Below are 16,319 nucleotides of genomic sequence, written 5' to 3'. Positions count from 1 at the left end.
GATTACTTGCAATGTCATATGCGCTATTTTCACTATAACAGTGATGGATTTTATTTTACCATTTTGCTTACCATCCACTTAAGAATCAAATTAAATTGGATATAATTTGCTATGATTTAAAAGAAATATCTATTTATGTTCAAAGTGCAACTAATTGCAGTAGTATTACCAATTACTCTGTCGCCCTCTTTGCAAAATCCAGAATGAGAGAAATGATGCTTTGTCTCAAGACTTCCCTTTCCCCCCTGATTATCAAGGTTAATAGTTAGAGACTCCTGTTAGACAGACAGTATATAATTCAAAGAAATGAACAAGTGCCAGGGAATAACAATCTCCAGCAAGAGTCTCTACATCATCCACATCAATGTATGTTGGTCATTGTTGATCAGAAGCCTAACTTTTTGGCTAAGTTAACACTTGAAGTTTTAAACCATGCCAGGAGAATCTCACTCGATTGCCGCACAATCCAGCACCATTTAATTGTTAATTTATTCTTCTACCAATACATCATGGCTACAGCCTGTACAATCTGTGATTCCAATAAAATAATTTCAGCAGGGCTGTTTTGACCGTTTGTTCAAATCTCCAGTCTTTACCACCGAAGCGGACAAAATCCATCACATGAAATATCCTTTCCAAGTTCCATCACCCAGGTTTGGAAATGTTTTTTCAATCCTCCCTCATTTCTGAATTAAAATCCTGAAACGCCATACCTAACAGTGCTGTGACTGTAATGACACTACGTAGTTGGCAACAAACTCACCACCTGCAATGTCCAAGACATTTGGAGATGGAAAGTAAATACTGGCCTTGCCAGTAATGCCTGCATCCTACAAACAATTTCGTTTTAGAATGGAGATGAAAAATTTACTCTCTAGTGCAAGTTTAAAACATGCTTTTCCTTAAACAGTTGAACTACTGTAAGATTCTATCTTTGGATGCCCTTTAAGCGAGATTAGACACAAGCTATCTATTTTAGAAGTGCAAATGCCAAATATTAGAATTAACATATTTGTGTTTGTAAGCTGGACTGAAGTTATAAAACTGTCTTTTCAGTATATTGTCTCAACAGTTTTCAAAAACTTCAAAAGCTAAAATGTGATTGCAGGGTGTAAGTTTGTGGTTGGTGCTTCTACATTTCCAAAAGGGAAGTTGGGATTTTCTTTTAGGGCTTGGAGGAATTTCTTATGGTTGACACTCTATCCAAGAAGAGTATACATAAAAGATAATGAACAACTACTAAAGGAAGTTTGTTTAATAGCTACTTCTCATTACTGTTACATTAGTATTGGTGAGAACTCCAATGGAACATTGCACCTTTCCGACTGTTAAGTGGGGCTTGCCTTTGTAATAAAATATAGTTTGACTTCTTGGACAATGTTCATTCAGTACAGTTTTCTCTTAGTATTCATTGTTGTGTTCTGATGAACATAATTTATTTACTGACATATCACTGAACCATTAAAGTTAAACCACAAGAAATTCTTCAACATACATTAATTGCACATGTTCCAGGGAGACTTGAGAATTTTGGTCGATATTGGCTAGCTTTTGCAATCATTCCCTAATGAAGACATTTTGGAAATTAGGAATATTGCAGAGTAGATTTGTAGCTTGGGTTGTGGATGTTGTGGTTGGTTGGCTCGCTGAACCGGTTCATTGTTCTGCAGATGTTTCATTACCCTGCTGGGTAACATGATCAGTGCAGCCTCTGATGAAGCGCAGTTATGTTTCCCCACCTTTTATTTAAACTCTGTCTGTTGAGCTAGATTACCCCACTTCTGGTTTTCCTTCACAAAGGAGCTTATGTTGAATCTAGCTCTGTATATATTCTTGGCTTTCTTCTGTGATGTACCAGGCTTCCAGGAATTCTGGTGCTTATCTCCGCTTTGCCTGTCCCAGGATCTTGGTGTTGTCCAATCAAATTGGTGGTATTCCTTATCCGTTTGCATGGAGATGAGTGAAGATTGGTCATGTCCTTTTGTTGCCGTTTGATGTTCATGTACGCTTGTGGTTAACTTCCTTCCTGTTTGCCTAATGTAGCGTTTGTTGCAGTCTTTGCAGGGAATCTTGCATATGACATTGACACTGTCCATAGTGGGTAGTGGGTCTTTGGCCCGGGTGAGCAGTTGGCATGGAGTTATTGTGGGTTTGTGTGCTACTGATGCCCAGTGGTTGTAGGAGTCTTGTGGTCAGCTCAGATGTGTTCCTGATATAGGGTAGAGTGGTGAGTGTGTCAGGGCGTGAAGTATCTTCCTGTTGTCGTGTGTGATAGGAATCTTCTGACTCAGTTTTTTTTTGGGTATCCATTGTCTTTGAATACTTGGAAGAGGTACTCCTCTCCTTGGTGTAGCTCTGTGCTGCTGCAGGTGTGTTTGTTACCCGTTTAAATAACCTATTTCTCCTCACACAACTTTGTTTGTGTGTTAGGGTGGTTGTTGTTGAAATTCAGTACTTGTTCAGTGGGTGTGGCTTTCCTGTGTACCTTTGTTAGGAATTCCCCATTTGTCCTGCTTTCCACCATGATGTCCAGGAATGGGAGCTGTTGTTCCTCTTCTCTGGTGAATCTGATCCCAGCCAGGATGTAATTTATTAGTGCATATGTCTCCTCTAGTTTGGTCCATTTAATAAAGATGAAAGTGTCATCCATACTGTGTGTATCTATAGTTTTGGTTCGATTAGCGGAAGGGCGATACTTTCAAGTCTTTGCATTACTGCTACAGCTATTAGTCCGCAGGTCAGTGATCCCACGGGTGTCCCATTGATCTCTTCATATTTTTGGCCTTTTAAAGGTGAAGTGGGTGGTCAGGCATAGCTTCAGTAGCTTCACCATGTTTTTCTGTGGAGATGGTGTCACTAGGGCCTTGTTGTTGTTTTAATAATGTTGTCAGTGTTTCCTTTGCTAGTGGTATGTCTATCGATATGAATAGGGCAGTAACGTCAAATGATACCATGGTCTCGTCACCATCTATTCTTATCTCCTCGATGGAACTGAGGAAGTCCTGGGCTGAGTGGATTGAGTAGGACGAATTGTTGGTGAGGTGCTTTAGCATCTTTTGTAGCTCCTTGACTACTCTATGTGATAGCGTTGCCTGGCAGGGAGACTGTGGGTCTGAGGGGTACTTCCAGTTTGTGTTCTTTCGGGAGGCCATAGAATCGGGTGGTGTACGGCCTCCTGAAAGAACACAAACTGGAAGTACCCCTCAGACCCATAGTCTCTCTGCCAGGCAACACTATCACATAGACTGGCCAAGGAGCTACAAAAGATGCTAAAGCACCTCAGCAACAATTCGCCCTACTCAATCCACTCAGCCCAGGACTTCCTCAGTTCCATCGAGGAGATAAGAAAAGATGGTGACGAGACCATGGTATCATTTGACGTTACTGCCCTATTCATATCGATAGACATACCACTAGCAAAGGAAACACTGACAACATTATTAAAACAACAACAAGGCCCTAGTGACACCATTTCCATAGAAAAACATGCTGAAGCTACTGATCCTATGCCTGGCCACCCACTTCACCTTTTTAAAGGCCAAAAATATGAATAGATCAATGGGGCACCCGTGAGATCACTTACCTGCGGACTATTGGCTGAAGCAGTGATGCAAAGACTTAAAAGTATGGCCCTTCCGCTAATCCAACCAAAGCTATGGATGCCCACAGCACGGATGACACCTTTTTTGACTTTATTAAATGGGCCAAACTAGAGGAGACACGTGAACTAATAAACTATATCCTCACTGGGATCAGATTCACCAGAGAAGAGGAGAAGAACAAACAGCCCCAATTCCTGGACGTCGTGGTGGAAAGCAGGACAAATGGGGAATTTCTATCAAAGGTACACAGGAAAGCCACACCCACTGACCAATTACTAGATTTCAACAGCAACCACTCTAACAAACACAAAGTTGCGTGAGAACATTATTTAAATGGGCCGCAACACACCTGCAGCAGCACAGAGCTGCACCAAGAAGAAGAGAAGTACCTCTTCCAAGTATTCAAACACAATGAATATCCAAAAAACTGGGTCAGAAATGCCTATCACACGCAAGGCAACAAGAAGATACTACATACCCCGTCACACTCATGACACACTACTTTACATCAGAAACACAACTGAACTGACCACAAAACGCCTACTGCCACTGGGCATCAGAGTAGCACACAAACCCACATCAACCTTTATGCCAACTGCTCACTCGGACCAAAGACCCACTATCCACGATGGACAGGACCATTGTCACATGCAGTCTTTGCAAGCAATCTTGTAACAAACACTACAGTGGGCAAACAGGAAGGAAGTTAACCACAAGGATACATGAACATCAATTGGCAACAAAAAGGCACGATTAATACTCACTCATCTCCATCCAAATGGATAAGGAGAACCACCAATTTGATTGGGACAGGCAAAGCAGAGATAAATACGGGAATTCCTAGAAGCCTGGTACTCCACAAAGAAAGCCATCAATATACACATAGAGCTAAACCCCACATAAACTTTGCGAAGGAAAACTGGAAGTGAGATAATCCAGTTCAGCAGACACCAGAGTTTAAATATCAGGTGGGGAAACACAACAGCACTTCATCAGAGGCTGCACTGGTGATGTTACGCAGCAGGGTAATGAAACATCTGCAGAACAATGAACCAGTTTGGCGAGCCAACCAACCACCAAGGAATGTTGCACTCGTGCATTTTTGGGGAAGCTACTAACAGAAGAGCAGATGAATATCTCCCTCACAGCATAGGTGGAAAATTAATCACAGGTATTTTGACTGGACTGCAGATTCACTGCAAATAAAAAGACTCAGAAATTTCTATCAGAGAAAACAAGGTGTAAAGCTGGATGAACGCAGCAGGCCCAACAGCATCAGAGGAGCAGGAAAGCTGACGTTTTGCACCTAGATCTATTTTCAGATTCTCCAGCATCTGCAGTTTCAACTATCTCTGATCAAATTTCAATCACTTTGGTTATCTCTGTTAACTGCCACAAATAAAACTCCATCCTACTCAGACATGAATAAGAATGCTGCATTAAATACATGGCCTGTTTGTGCAGAAGAAATAGGGTTTTATCTTTTTTTAACTTTGAAATTTGTCAACCGTATGTAAATTGAAGCTAACTAAGGTTGTTGTAAAAGGAGCTTTGTCGTATTGTGGGAATTTAGTTGGCATGTGCCCATGCTTTCTGTGGTTTTGTAGGAGCTTAAAATGTTAAACCGCTTGGTAATTAACACCTGCCCAAGATTTGAGTCCTACCTGGGGCAAACTAATTTTGGAAGCATTTCCTTTACTTGGACAAAAGAAATGTCTCTATGAATAGGTGGCATGGCGGTTCACTGGTTAGCACTGCTGCCTCACAGCGTCAGGGACTCTGGTTTGATTCCATCCTCGGGCGACTGTCTGTGTGGAGTTTGCAGTTTCTCACCGTGTCTGCATGGGTTTTCTCCGGGTGCTCCGGTTTCCTTCCACTGTCCAAAAATGTGAAGGTAGGTGGATTGACCATACTAAATTGCCCATAATGAAGTCATGGAAAACGCAGGGTTAAAGGGATTAAAGTTAGATGGGTGTGGACCTGGGTGAATGTTCTTCTGAAGGTCATTACAGACTTGATGGACTGAATAACCTGCTTCTGCTTTGTAAGGGTTCTGTGATCTAATAACTGCTCTTCATCAGATGAACCCTCTTGTTGGCATTATGCAAAACAAAATTTCTTATTGTACTAAATAACACCCTGTTTTAGGTGAATAGCAAATTTTGCTTCCTTATGTCCATGATGACATTTGATCTAACTCTTATTGCAGAACTTGTTGCACGCGTAGGGAAAGCAGGAACCATCTTCAGATGCTTCACAGAATGTGCATGGCATAGCATCAATAGAACAGGATATTGTCACATGCGCTTGAATGAGTACAGTGAAAAGTTAGTACACGTTTTTAAAAATAAGTTATTATAGTGTAAAAGAAAATAGATTAGCATGGAAACAGTTGAAAAAGTCTCTAGAATGGGAATAAGGTAAGTATTTATTTAAGTTCCAGTCTGTGCCTGTCAGCCCCAGAGCATGAGGCCATGCAGCCTCAAATTGCTGGCCCCCATTTAGCTTTAGCTCCTCCATAGGACCCGGCCCACTTGCTTCGCCCTGCCACAGGACTTGGACCTGCAGTGGGACCCGGCCCACGCTTTCCTCGCTTTGCCCTGCCCCACCCCAGGCTCGTCCGACTTCTCCACTCCAGTCTCCAGGTAGGGTAGAAGTGGGGGTGGGGGGGAAGAAAAGAAAAGCTGCAAAGAGGACAGAAATAGAAAGAAAAATGAAAGGAGTGGCAAGCAGAGGAGTTTCGACTGGAGCATCCTACTCTTCTGTCATCTTGAATGCAGAAGACTGTCTTATACATTGGGGAAATGAAGTGTAGACTGGGTGACTGCTTCGTTGAACAGTTGCATTCTGTCCACAGAAAAAGAGCCTGAATGTCTAGTTTCCTGCCACTTCAACATATCACCCTGTTCCCTGGCCAACATTTCTGCCTCAGGCTTGCTGCAGTGCTCCAGCAAAGCTCAGCACACTTGGAAGAACAGCATCTCATTTTCAGCTTTCGGACCCTGCAGCCTTCCAGCTAACGCTTAGGAATAAATGCTAGGTTTTGAGGATTCTATTCTCAAAACTTTGATGTTTGGACATGAAATATGGGTGACTTATGGCTATCGAGAAAATGAGCCCAATTTTCACACTTGCTGTCTGAGGTGCATGCAGGGCAAATCACAAATGTGGCAATCCTCTCAAAGGCACTTTCTTCCAAGTATGCAGACACACCTAAAGCAGAAGTAGTATTGCTGGCTTGGGCATGTTTTCAGAATGAAAAGCTGTTGCACACTTAAGAATTTTTTTTCCTTATTGGTGAAATAGTAGGAGACAGACAGTCAATATAGTGCCCAAAACTCTGCTTCAAGGATGCTTGCAAGCATGATGTGATGGTCCTGAACAGCAATCAGGAACTTCAATTACATCGAAAAATGAGATAAACTGAGGTTTCTTTCAGTGGATTACAAGAGATTGAGGCGTATTTTAATACAGGTCTTGGGTGGTAGAGAAAGGTATTCTGATCTTCATTAAGGGGTAACTGTTACATGAAGCAGAGGGTACTAGTTTAAGGTAATTGAATATACAACCAGAGGCATAATAAAGAATATTTTCATGCCAGTTGTAATGTGAAATGCACTCCCTACAAGGAGGGTGGAAACAGTTGATGAACCCTTTCAAGAGAAAACTGGCTACCTACTTTTTTGTTTTAGGTGGCAGGAGAGAAAATTTCATGGCTCTGGAGAAAGCATAACCAGTTCTGGACTCTTATTTCTGAGCTCACGTGCGTAATAAGGTTGGATGTTCTCCTCCTGCACATAATCATATGATAAGAGTCCAGAGATCAGAGCCTTGGTAATATTCTTATCACCTAAATCTACACACTTGTCAAGATCAGATTCTGGCCATTTCATCAATAGAGTGTCAGAGCATCTGAGTCATGGTACGTTTCACCATAGAATGGTGGGGAAAAAATTCCTTGGATCAGTCTACCACATACATGAATGTGTGTAAATTAATTCCATCTTGTCTCACTTTATGCTACTTAATTCAGATTTCCTAATTTGAATTTTGTAAGTGTAAAGATATGAATATTTGCTTAAGACTTAATTGCAAATCAACTCATTTTAAATTGTTTGAACTTTGCATTATCAAGTAGGCTGTATTCATTTTTTTTGTATTTAATGTCAAGATATACTATACACAAGTTAAATTTGTCATTGAACTAATGGTATTTGTTTCATATACAGCAATTTTGATAAGACGTTGTACCATTCATAAGTGATACAGTTAAAGCTCACTGATACCACCATATCCAAAGTAAATTGCATGTGTTTCTCCCTTCATTATTTAGCAGATATTAAAAGAAAAAGTCCAGTCGATTATTTCTGTAAACCTGTGCAGTACTTTCTTTTTCCAAGCATTTGATCATTATGTTTGAGTGGGTTAGTCACTGAATTCCTTTGTTTCTTTTTTTTAGGGTCCTATCTTTACCCATTTTCAATATAGAAAACTCTAAATTTTGCCAATCTGTGTCCTAAGATCAGAAACGTTTAATGCCAGGAATTAGTTGCACGGTCCTTTTCTGCACTACTTGAGTGTTTTGCTTTTATGATGGTATAAAATAGAACAGAGTTCAACATGCAGTCTGATTCAGACACAATATAATTAGTCATCACATTTTCTAAATTGTACTGAACTGCCTTGGCATTATGTATCCTAATTGTTTTGTTTATTGTTACTCCAGCGCTAGGTTCCGAATAAATAATCGCACACTTCTGTTCCACTATTAGTTATTGCCAGTATTTGTGATTGTTGTTTATTGTTTCTTCTGCCACTATGTATTACTTTGTACTTACTTGTATCAATACTATTGATGTGCAATTATTTTTCCTACTTTTCATTTGATTTGCTTAGATTTGAAGACCTCAGTTCTTCACTTTTGGCTTCTTTTTCGATAGATGTTTTGTCAATGCCAGTGTGAGTTTGCACATGAGTAAATGCTGCAATGTAAACTCAAATGAATACATTTAGACACATAGAATACACTTGGGGTTGTAAAGCACATAAAAGCATTGCTGAATATCAAATAAAATCTGAATGAACCGCAGATGCTGTAAATAAAAAAAAACAAAATTTCTGGTAAAACTCAGCAGGTCCTGCAGTATGTGTGGAGAGAATTCAGAGTTAACATTTCAGGTTGAGTGACCCTTCCTCAACTGAGGAGCATGTTGCTGAATATCAACCTGCTTTTGTTAATTATTTTATGTAGGAAAAGCAAAATGGTTTGGAATCTGTCTGGGCCACACATACATCCATGTTATAATTGCATGCCACTTCAGCCCCTTACTAAAGGCGTGTCTGCAGGAAATCCCCAAAATAAAAAAATCTAAATATTTTTGCTTGGTAATCATTTATATAATAAACCAGATGAAGCATTTACCACAGCTAATCTTTGCTACTATAGTTTATGCATATCATTTAAAATGTATTAATTGTTTATATTGTACTTGACAATTTCAAAGTGACATTATCAGAGTATAATACCATTGGAACTGTAGTGTGCATGCATATCAAATTATAAAATTGCCAGTAAAAATCTGCAATACCAATAGAACAAATAAATTTTTTTTAAAAAATTCGTGTCCCTATTTTCGTCATCTATACTATGTAATTCTTTAAGAGCTATGAGCCCTCTTTGAATATAACTTCCTTACAAGCTCTTATTAACACAGCAGATCCTAAAATTATTTATTCACGTGAAACTTCTGCAAAAAAAGTCATATCTATACAATATCACATTACTTATATAAAGTATTTTGAACTTTTTTCTTTTTTAATAGATTGCAGGAAGAGAGCCAGGAAAGTAGAATTATTGGGGAAGACTGTGAGGTGATAGTGAAAAAGAGGAAGAAAGACCACTTCAATAACAACACAAGGACTCAATGTAAGGTTTTTTTAATAGCCACTTATTTTGAAGTGAACAGGACAGTGAGCATTGAAAGCTTTAGAGCTTTTCAGATGTGTCTAAACTTACAAATGGTTATCTGTGTGTAACTTGGTTATATTAATCAAGTTATTCACTACAAAATAGTTTGGAATTAATGTCTGATTAATTCAGTACCAAACCACTGATTTTTTTTGTTTTAAAAATTTATGCACATCCATTTTGACTGTAGAAAACAGAATACCTTTCTTCACTGCAGGATTTCTTTTTCCAAAAAAAAACCTAAATTGTTCTTTCAGATGTACAAGTCACCATAGTTCCACCAGCCCATTGGGCTGCTCTCTCACTACAGACAGATAGGTAGCTAGTGGTGGTTTAACCTGAGAGTCACTTTGCCTCAGGCGAGAGGAGAGGTTGAGAAGGAGAATTCTTGGTGGTAACCTCAGCTGGTGCCTGAATTGAAACCACAGTGTTAACATTAGTCTGCATTGCAAACCAGCTGTCCAGCCAACTGAGTTCACCAACTCCTCCTCTGTTTGAAATATGCATCATACATAGAACATAGAACAGTACAGTGCAGAACAGGCCCTTTGGCCCTCGATGTTGCACCAACTTGTGAACTAATCTAAGCCCATCCCCCCCCCCACACTATATACCAAGTTATTAAAACTGTTTTCTGTTTTGAGATACTCAGACATTATCTCATTTGTATGGGAGAAAATTCTGGAATGTAATTACTCAATGCTTGTTCCTGTTAAAGGACCCTCTACTTCAAAGTATAATATGTCCAACTGTCTGCCTCCAGAATGCCCTGAGGACTGCACCCATCTCTGAGAATGAGCTTAATTTAGCAACATCTTTTTAACATAGTCATGTAAAACAAGAATACATTTCTGGTAATGTATAGTAAATATTTGCTAGGCTATTACTAGATTCATAATAAAAACCATAATGTTCATAATTATCCACACACCCAAACAATTTTGAGGTTTCTTTTCCCTTTTTAGGGAGGCATTTGAGAACTTTTGACAATAGAAAACATGAAGCTAATAACAGAAGTAGTAGAATGTGGGGCTAAGTTGGATAGTTGCGCTGTGTAGTTAACTGGCATTTGTTTACTGCAATGCTAGAAGCATGGCAAATTCAGGCTGCCTTTGGGCTTAAATCATTCCGGGGGCAAGTAAGTGCTCGCTATGCTGTTCATTGGCTGTACTCAGCAGCAGGGGTCTGTTAATATGAGTATGAAGTATTACATGATGGCACAAAAGCAGAAAATATTCTGACAGTACCTAGAGAAAGGGAGACTGTTAAGTTTCAACCTTTGTCAGAACTGATAAAAGCTAAAGATGTCACCAGTTTTAAGCAATACAGAGAGGGAAGAGAAAGAATAAGAAGTGATTGAAGAATGTACGTGATAGGAGAGGTTAAAGGGGATGCTAGTGTGAAGCCAAAGGAGAGGGTCAAGAAACCTAGGAGACATTGTAAGAACACCAGTAGAATCATCACCAAAAGTTCAATTTTCATCAGTTGTGTGGAACATCCTTTTGTTTCTAATGTTGTTTTTGATCCAGGCCCACTCTCTTCATTTTCTCGATTTTGTTATTGGCTGCATTGCCTATTCTTTTTCCCAATAGAAAATTTATTCTGTATATGTGGTGTGCCACAAGGATCAGTGCTGGGTCTACCGCATTTCGTCATTATGTTTAAATGATTAAGATGTCAACATAAGAGGTGTGGTTAGTAAGTTTGCAGATGAGACCAAAAATGGTAGTGTTGCGGACTGTAAAGAGGGTCTCCTCAGAGTACAACCGGATCATGATCAGATGGAGTTTAATTTAGATAAACGTGAGGTGCTGCATTTTGGAAAGGCAAGACTTAAACACTTAATGGTAAGGTCCTGGTGAGCGTTGCCAGACAGAGAGACCTTGGGATGCATATTTGTAGTTCCTTGAAAGTGAAGTCCCAGGTGGACAGGATAGTATAGGAGGCATTTGGTATGCTTTCCTTTATTGATCATTGCATTGAGTAAGGGAGTTGGGAGGTCATGTTGCGACTTTACAGGGCATCAGTTAGGCCAATTTTGGAATACTGTGTTCAGTTCCAGTCTCCCTGCTATAGAAGGATGTTGTGAAACTTGAATGGTTTCAGAAAAGATTACAAGGATGTTGCCAGGGTTGGAGGATTTGAGCTATAGGAAGAGGTTGAATGGGCTGGGGCTATTTTCCCTGGAGTGTCGGTGGCTGAGGGGTGACCTTTATAGAAGTTATAATATGAGGGGCATGAATAGGGTGAATAGCCAAAGTCTTTTCCCCAGGGTAGTGGAGTTGAAAACTTAAGGACATAGGTTTAAGGTGAGAGGGGAAAGATTTAAAAGGTACCTAAAGGGCGACGTTTTCATGCAGAGGGTGATGCTTTTATGGAATGAACTGCCAGAAGAAGTGGTGGAGGCTGGTACAATTACAACATTTAAAAGGCATTTGGATGGGTATATAAGTCGGAAAGGTTTAGAAGGATATGAGCCAGATTCTGGCCAATGAGATTAGATTAATTTAGGATAGGTCAGCACGGATGAATTGGACTGAAGGGTCTGCTTCCACACTGTACAGCTCTATGACTCCATGCTCTCAATTTCACGTGCTGTATCTTTGCCTCTTTGCTTCCTTGACTTTTTATATCCCTATTTCTGGGGATTGGATGTGTGCCATCACCTTTGTCACCCCACTTACTCTGTTCCTAACTATATTTCCTATTGTCCCTTTTCCTGTAGTGACTGTCTTCTATTTGTGCACCCCCCACCGTTCAAATTATGTCAGTGCTCTTGCTATTTTCTGCCTGTCACTGGGAAAGCATATTTTTAAGTGCCTGTTCCCTGTTGCTTTGCTTCGTCTGATGTTCCAATAATGTACAAAGGCAACCTTTTTTTGTGTGTGCACATTCTCTTGAATTCATTTCTAAGTATACATCAGTGCACTTCCTGATACTTCATCAGAGAATACAAGAGAAGTTATGATGCAGTTGTTAGAGGAGAGGTTAGAAGTTGCTAAGTTGGAGGGTTGTGTTTAAGGTAGTGATCTTGCTTAGGAGTTATTTGACAGAGGCGAGGCAGCGAAGGATGCTAGAATTTATTATCTCCTCTTGTTCCACTAGTCTAGTGTCACATATTTCCTATTTCCTAATTCTTGCTCTCATCTGACATATGGCTGCAAAGCTTGTTTGCTCATAATGGTCAAGGATGCATGCCACAGATCTTGATAGCTGCTCAACTGACTGTCTTGTCTTGTCTTGTGTTGTGCTCTTCAAGTTTTCCGGGAGCAGAGCATTTCTGAGGTCATTGTGTTCTCATTTGTAGGTCTGAAGTGTGGATCTAAAGTACATAGATTCTGCACTGGGGTTATTTCATGAACGAGTAAACCTTGTCATGGTATTCTTCATGTCTTGTTATGTTGTATACATTGCAGCTAGCACAGAGGAATATCTTTAAAATGAAGGAATAGTGACAAACTGCCATTCATCTGTGTGATGTATCTTGTGACTGGTGTGCAACGACATGCGCTCGGGAAAATGACTGAAGTCGCGAAGCATGTGCAAAGTATTGCATGCATGCACGTAACACCTGCAACATAGGGAAGCCTTTAAAAACTTGTCTCTTCCTCTACTTTCTGCTTCTGTTTCTAACAGTCTCCTCTGGTCTATTTTGTGCATCAGTATAATTTCAGTTAAAAGGCATTGCTTATATACCTAGCACTAACCTGGAAGGAGTCTGACACACCACCAGTTAAGAGCTGTAATGACTTGACAGCCTTGGGCAATTCAGTCGTTGCCATCTCCAACATTATCCTATTGGGATGAAAACAGGTTTCAGTCACTAATATTTTTTTAAATTGAAGTGCATGTGTCTTGTATATAGGTCATTGCTGAAGGTTAACTAAGAGATGTCCACCCTGGAGATCCTCTGATTTTTTTTTTACCCCAGAGAGCCCCATCTCACATCTTCTGTTTTCTGGTATTCTGGTTTTGCTGTGGATGTTTCTCGTTCTTCTCAGTCATGCTCAATTTCAAAACAATGACACCCAATCCAACTATGACTGGAAGGCAATTTTTTTTTCAGCATAAGTCTTTAAGATTACCAAAGAAGTAGTTAAGCACCAATCAAATCTCTCCCTGTAGACTCTTAAAATGTTGTAGAAATATAATTTTAAAAACACAAGTGCATTAACAATTAGTTGGAATAATCTAAAATTAACTTTTGTAAGTAGTTCATTGCCCCTTTCACATAGTGTTGTTAAGATAGGTCCTTCATGCTACTTAACCTGTTCAGTTGCAAACTTAACAGTATCAACTGGCTGCTGTTGGGAGAAGTCACTGATTGCAATGCCAGCCAGAAAAATAGGAATGTGCAACTTTTTTTTTGAATTGCCTGCTTGGAATCACTAATTTCTGATCAGATCCATGACTGTCCTTGTCGTGGGTACTGCCAGTGGCAATTAAACTTTGTTCAACCATGTTGTGTTAAAGGTGGTCTAAATGCAGTTCAATAACCCATCTCGACCACACATAAAGCTCTTCAAAATGTTTAAAATATCCCTGGAAAATCCCTTTTCCTTGCTGCACGGAACACAAAGAAGTGTGATGACAGCAGCTGATATTTTTGATGGTTCACCTCACTTCATAAGTCAGTGAAAGATTTGGACCTGGCCATAACTGATGCAAGAAACTTGTCAGATGGGTGTAGAAATTCGCAGTTTTATTTTGTTGTGTGCCGCCTTCTGTGTGATAGGTAATCTGTTGAGTAGATAGGAGAAGCAGGATTCAGTTGATACTGTTAATTTAACCTGTTCAGTTGCAAACTTAAGTTGGGTTACTACATTGAGATTTAAAAGTAGGTTCCAACCCATGCTGGAATATATATGTTTTTCTGCCAGCTGTAAGTAAAAGATCGGCTGTGGTTTGCATATTTCACAGACTAAATTTAAGGAGCAATGATATGAAAATAGTCACAATCAGTCTTTTGATCTTGTAATCTAAATTTCTACTGGATTTTAAAAGTCTTAATACACTAAGTACTCGACCATATGTGTCAGCCATTTTATTAGCATGTATTGATGTCACATTACCTATTAATGAACTGTCGAATATTTTAGTAAAAAGTTTTTCATTTTAATTTTTTCAGATTTCTGTCAGGAAAAGTGGATCTATGTCCATAAAGGAAGCACCAGAGAAGTAGGTTAATTTACTGTGTAATCTTTGTCATTTTAATTTTTATCCCTCTTTAAAATGTTGTGGCTTTTTTTTGTTTGCAGAGACATGGTTATTGTACACTAGGAGAAGCATTTAACCGCTTAGACTTTTCAAGTGCAATTCAAGACATAAGAAGATTCAACTATGTTGTTAAAGTAAGTTGTTTTCCTAGAACTTTGCATTTTTTTAAAGATTATACATGTATTCCCTACAACTCCCCCCTCAGATATTTTTGAGCTTTTATCGTCTCTAGAAATGCAATAACCTTGAAATGTTGACTTGCATTTCATTGCACAACTTGAATTGCAAAATTTGCTTGAAGTGTTAATCAGAAGATTGTATTGCCGTGGAACTTTTGATAGTAAAAACATTTAAATTTGGATAATATGAGTGCACTTCATTTTGCTACAACAAAATTAATCAAAATTGAGCTCTTTCCTGTTCAGAATATGCTGATTTCTATTCGTAACTTTGTAATTTACTTGCAGATTTCAGATGCTTGTCATAATTTTAGATAAGAAGCTGCATCAGAGAAGTGGGATTAATTTTATAGTTAGGTGGATTTATCCTTCTGTGACATATTTAGCTGAGACATCTCAAACATTTAACACCTGATGCTGTTAGAAAGAATTTTGAGTTCCACGGCAAAGAAACTCCATTTATTCGTAATATCGTTCATGCTGTTTGAAACCATGGAAGTCTGAGATTTTTGAATTGATTTACGTAGCATGAACAGTGCAGACTTATTTACGTTGCTTGGACTCTGAATGCTTCTTGTGGAAGAGTTCATTTTCAGAAACTAGATGTGTTTCCTGAATGTAGTATTTAACATGAAGTCCAGTTATTCACATCATTTGCAATAAGAACTGTTTACAGGCAGTGTTGCTAAATTGTGCTATGAGTAAAGATACTTGGGCCAGCTAAATTAACATTTTTTTTAAACTCAGCTTTTACAGCTTATAGCAAATTCACAGCTGACCTCTCTAAGTGGAGCTGCACAGAAGAACTACTTCAATATTTTGGAAAAGATTGTTCGGAAAGGTAAACTTGACCATTTTTTAAAAAAATTTACAAATATGTAGAACCTGTTTCTCAGACCACAAATACAGAGAGCTTGTTTTACCCAACACAGTAAAGCATTAATTGCTATGAAGTGACTTGTTTTTTGTTCTGTATTAAGAAGTGTCTAAACTGAAAGGATTGATTTGTCTTTTTGGTATAAATTTATTTAATCTTGGACACTGTAGACTTTGAGTCACAGAGTTGTACAGCATGGAAACAGACCTTTCAATCCAACTTGTCTATGTTGACCAGATATCCTAGGTAAATCTAGTCCCATCCAGATGCCTTTTAAAAGTTGTAATTGCACTAGCCTCTACCATTTTTTTCTGGCAGCTCATCGCAAACATGCACCGTCTTCTGTGTGAAAAGGATGCCCCTCAGAACCCTTGTAAATTTTTCCCCTCTCAACTTAAACCAATGTCCTCCAGCTTTGGACACTCCTACCGTTGGTTGAAAGGCCTTGGCTGTTATTCCTGTCCATGCCCTTCATG

The 16,319-nt window shown here is 39.2% G+C and overlaps 1 protein-coding gene across 4 annotated transcripts in view; it reads left to right on the top strand.

The window, feature by feature from the left end:
• Positions 1-16,319, top strand: part of fbxo25 (F-box protein 25) — a 48,035-nt gene that overhangs the window by 2,658 nt on the left and 29,058 nt on the right. For 2 of the 4 annotated variants that reach the window (XM_048531845.2, XM_048531844.2), the window contains exons 2-5: positions 9,425-9,528; positions 14,699-14,748; positions 14,829-14,921; positions 15,714-15,807. In XM_048531845.2, coding sequence (XP_048387802.1) covers positions 9,425-9,528; positions 14,699-14,748; positions 14,829-14,921; positions 15,714-15,807 — 341 coding nt within the window. The remainder of the gene's footprint in view (positions 1-9,424; positions 9,529-14,698; positions 14,749-14,828; positions 14,922-15,713; positions 15,808-16,319) is intronic. The other 2 variants (XM_048531847.2, XM_048531846.2) reach the window with 2 other exon arrangements.

This window comes from Stegostoma tigrinum, chromosome 4 (assembly GCF_030684315.1).
Source record: "Stegostoma tigrinum isolate sSteTig4 chromosome 4, sSteTig4.hap1, whole genome shotgun sequence".
NCBI lineage: Eukaryota > Metazoa > Chordata > Chondrichthyes > Orectolobiformes > Stegostomatidae > Stegostoma > Stegostoma tigrinum.
This window is presented reverse-complemented; position numbering and strand designations above follow the sequence as displayed.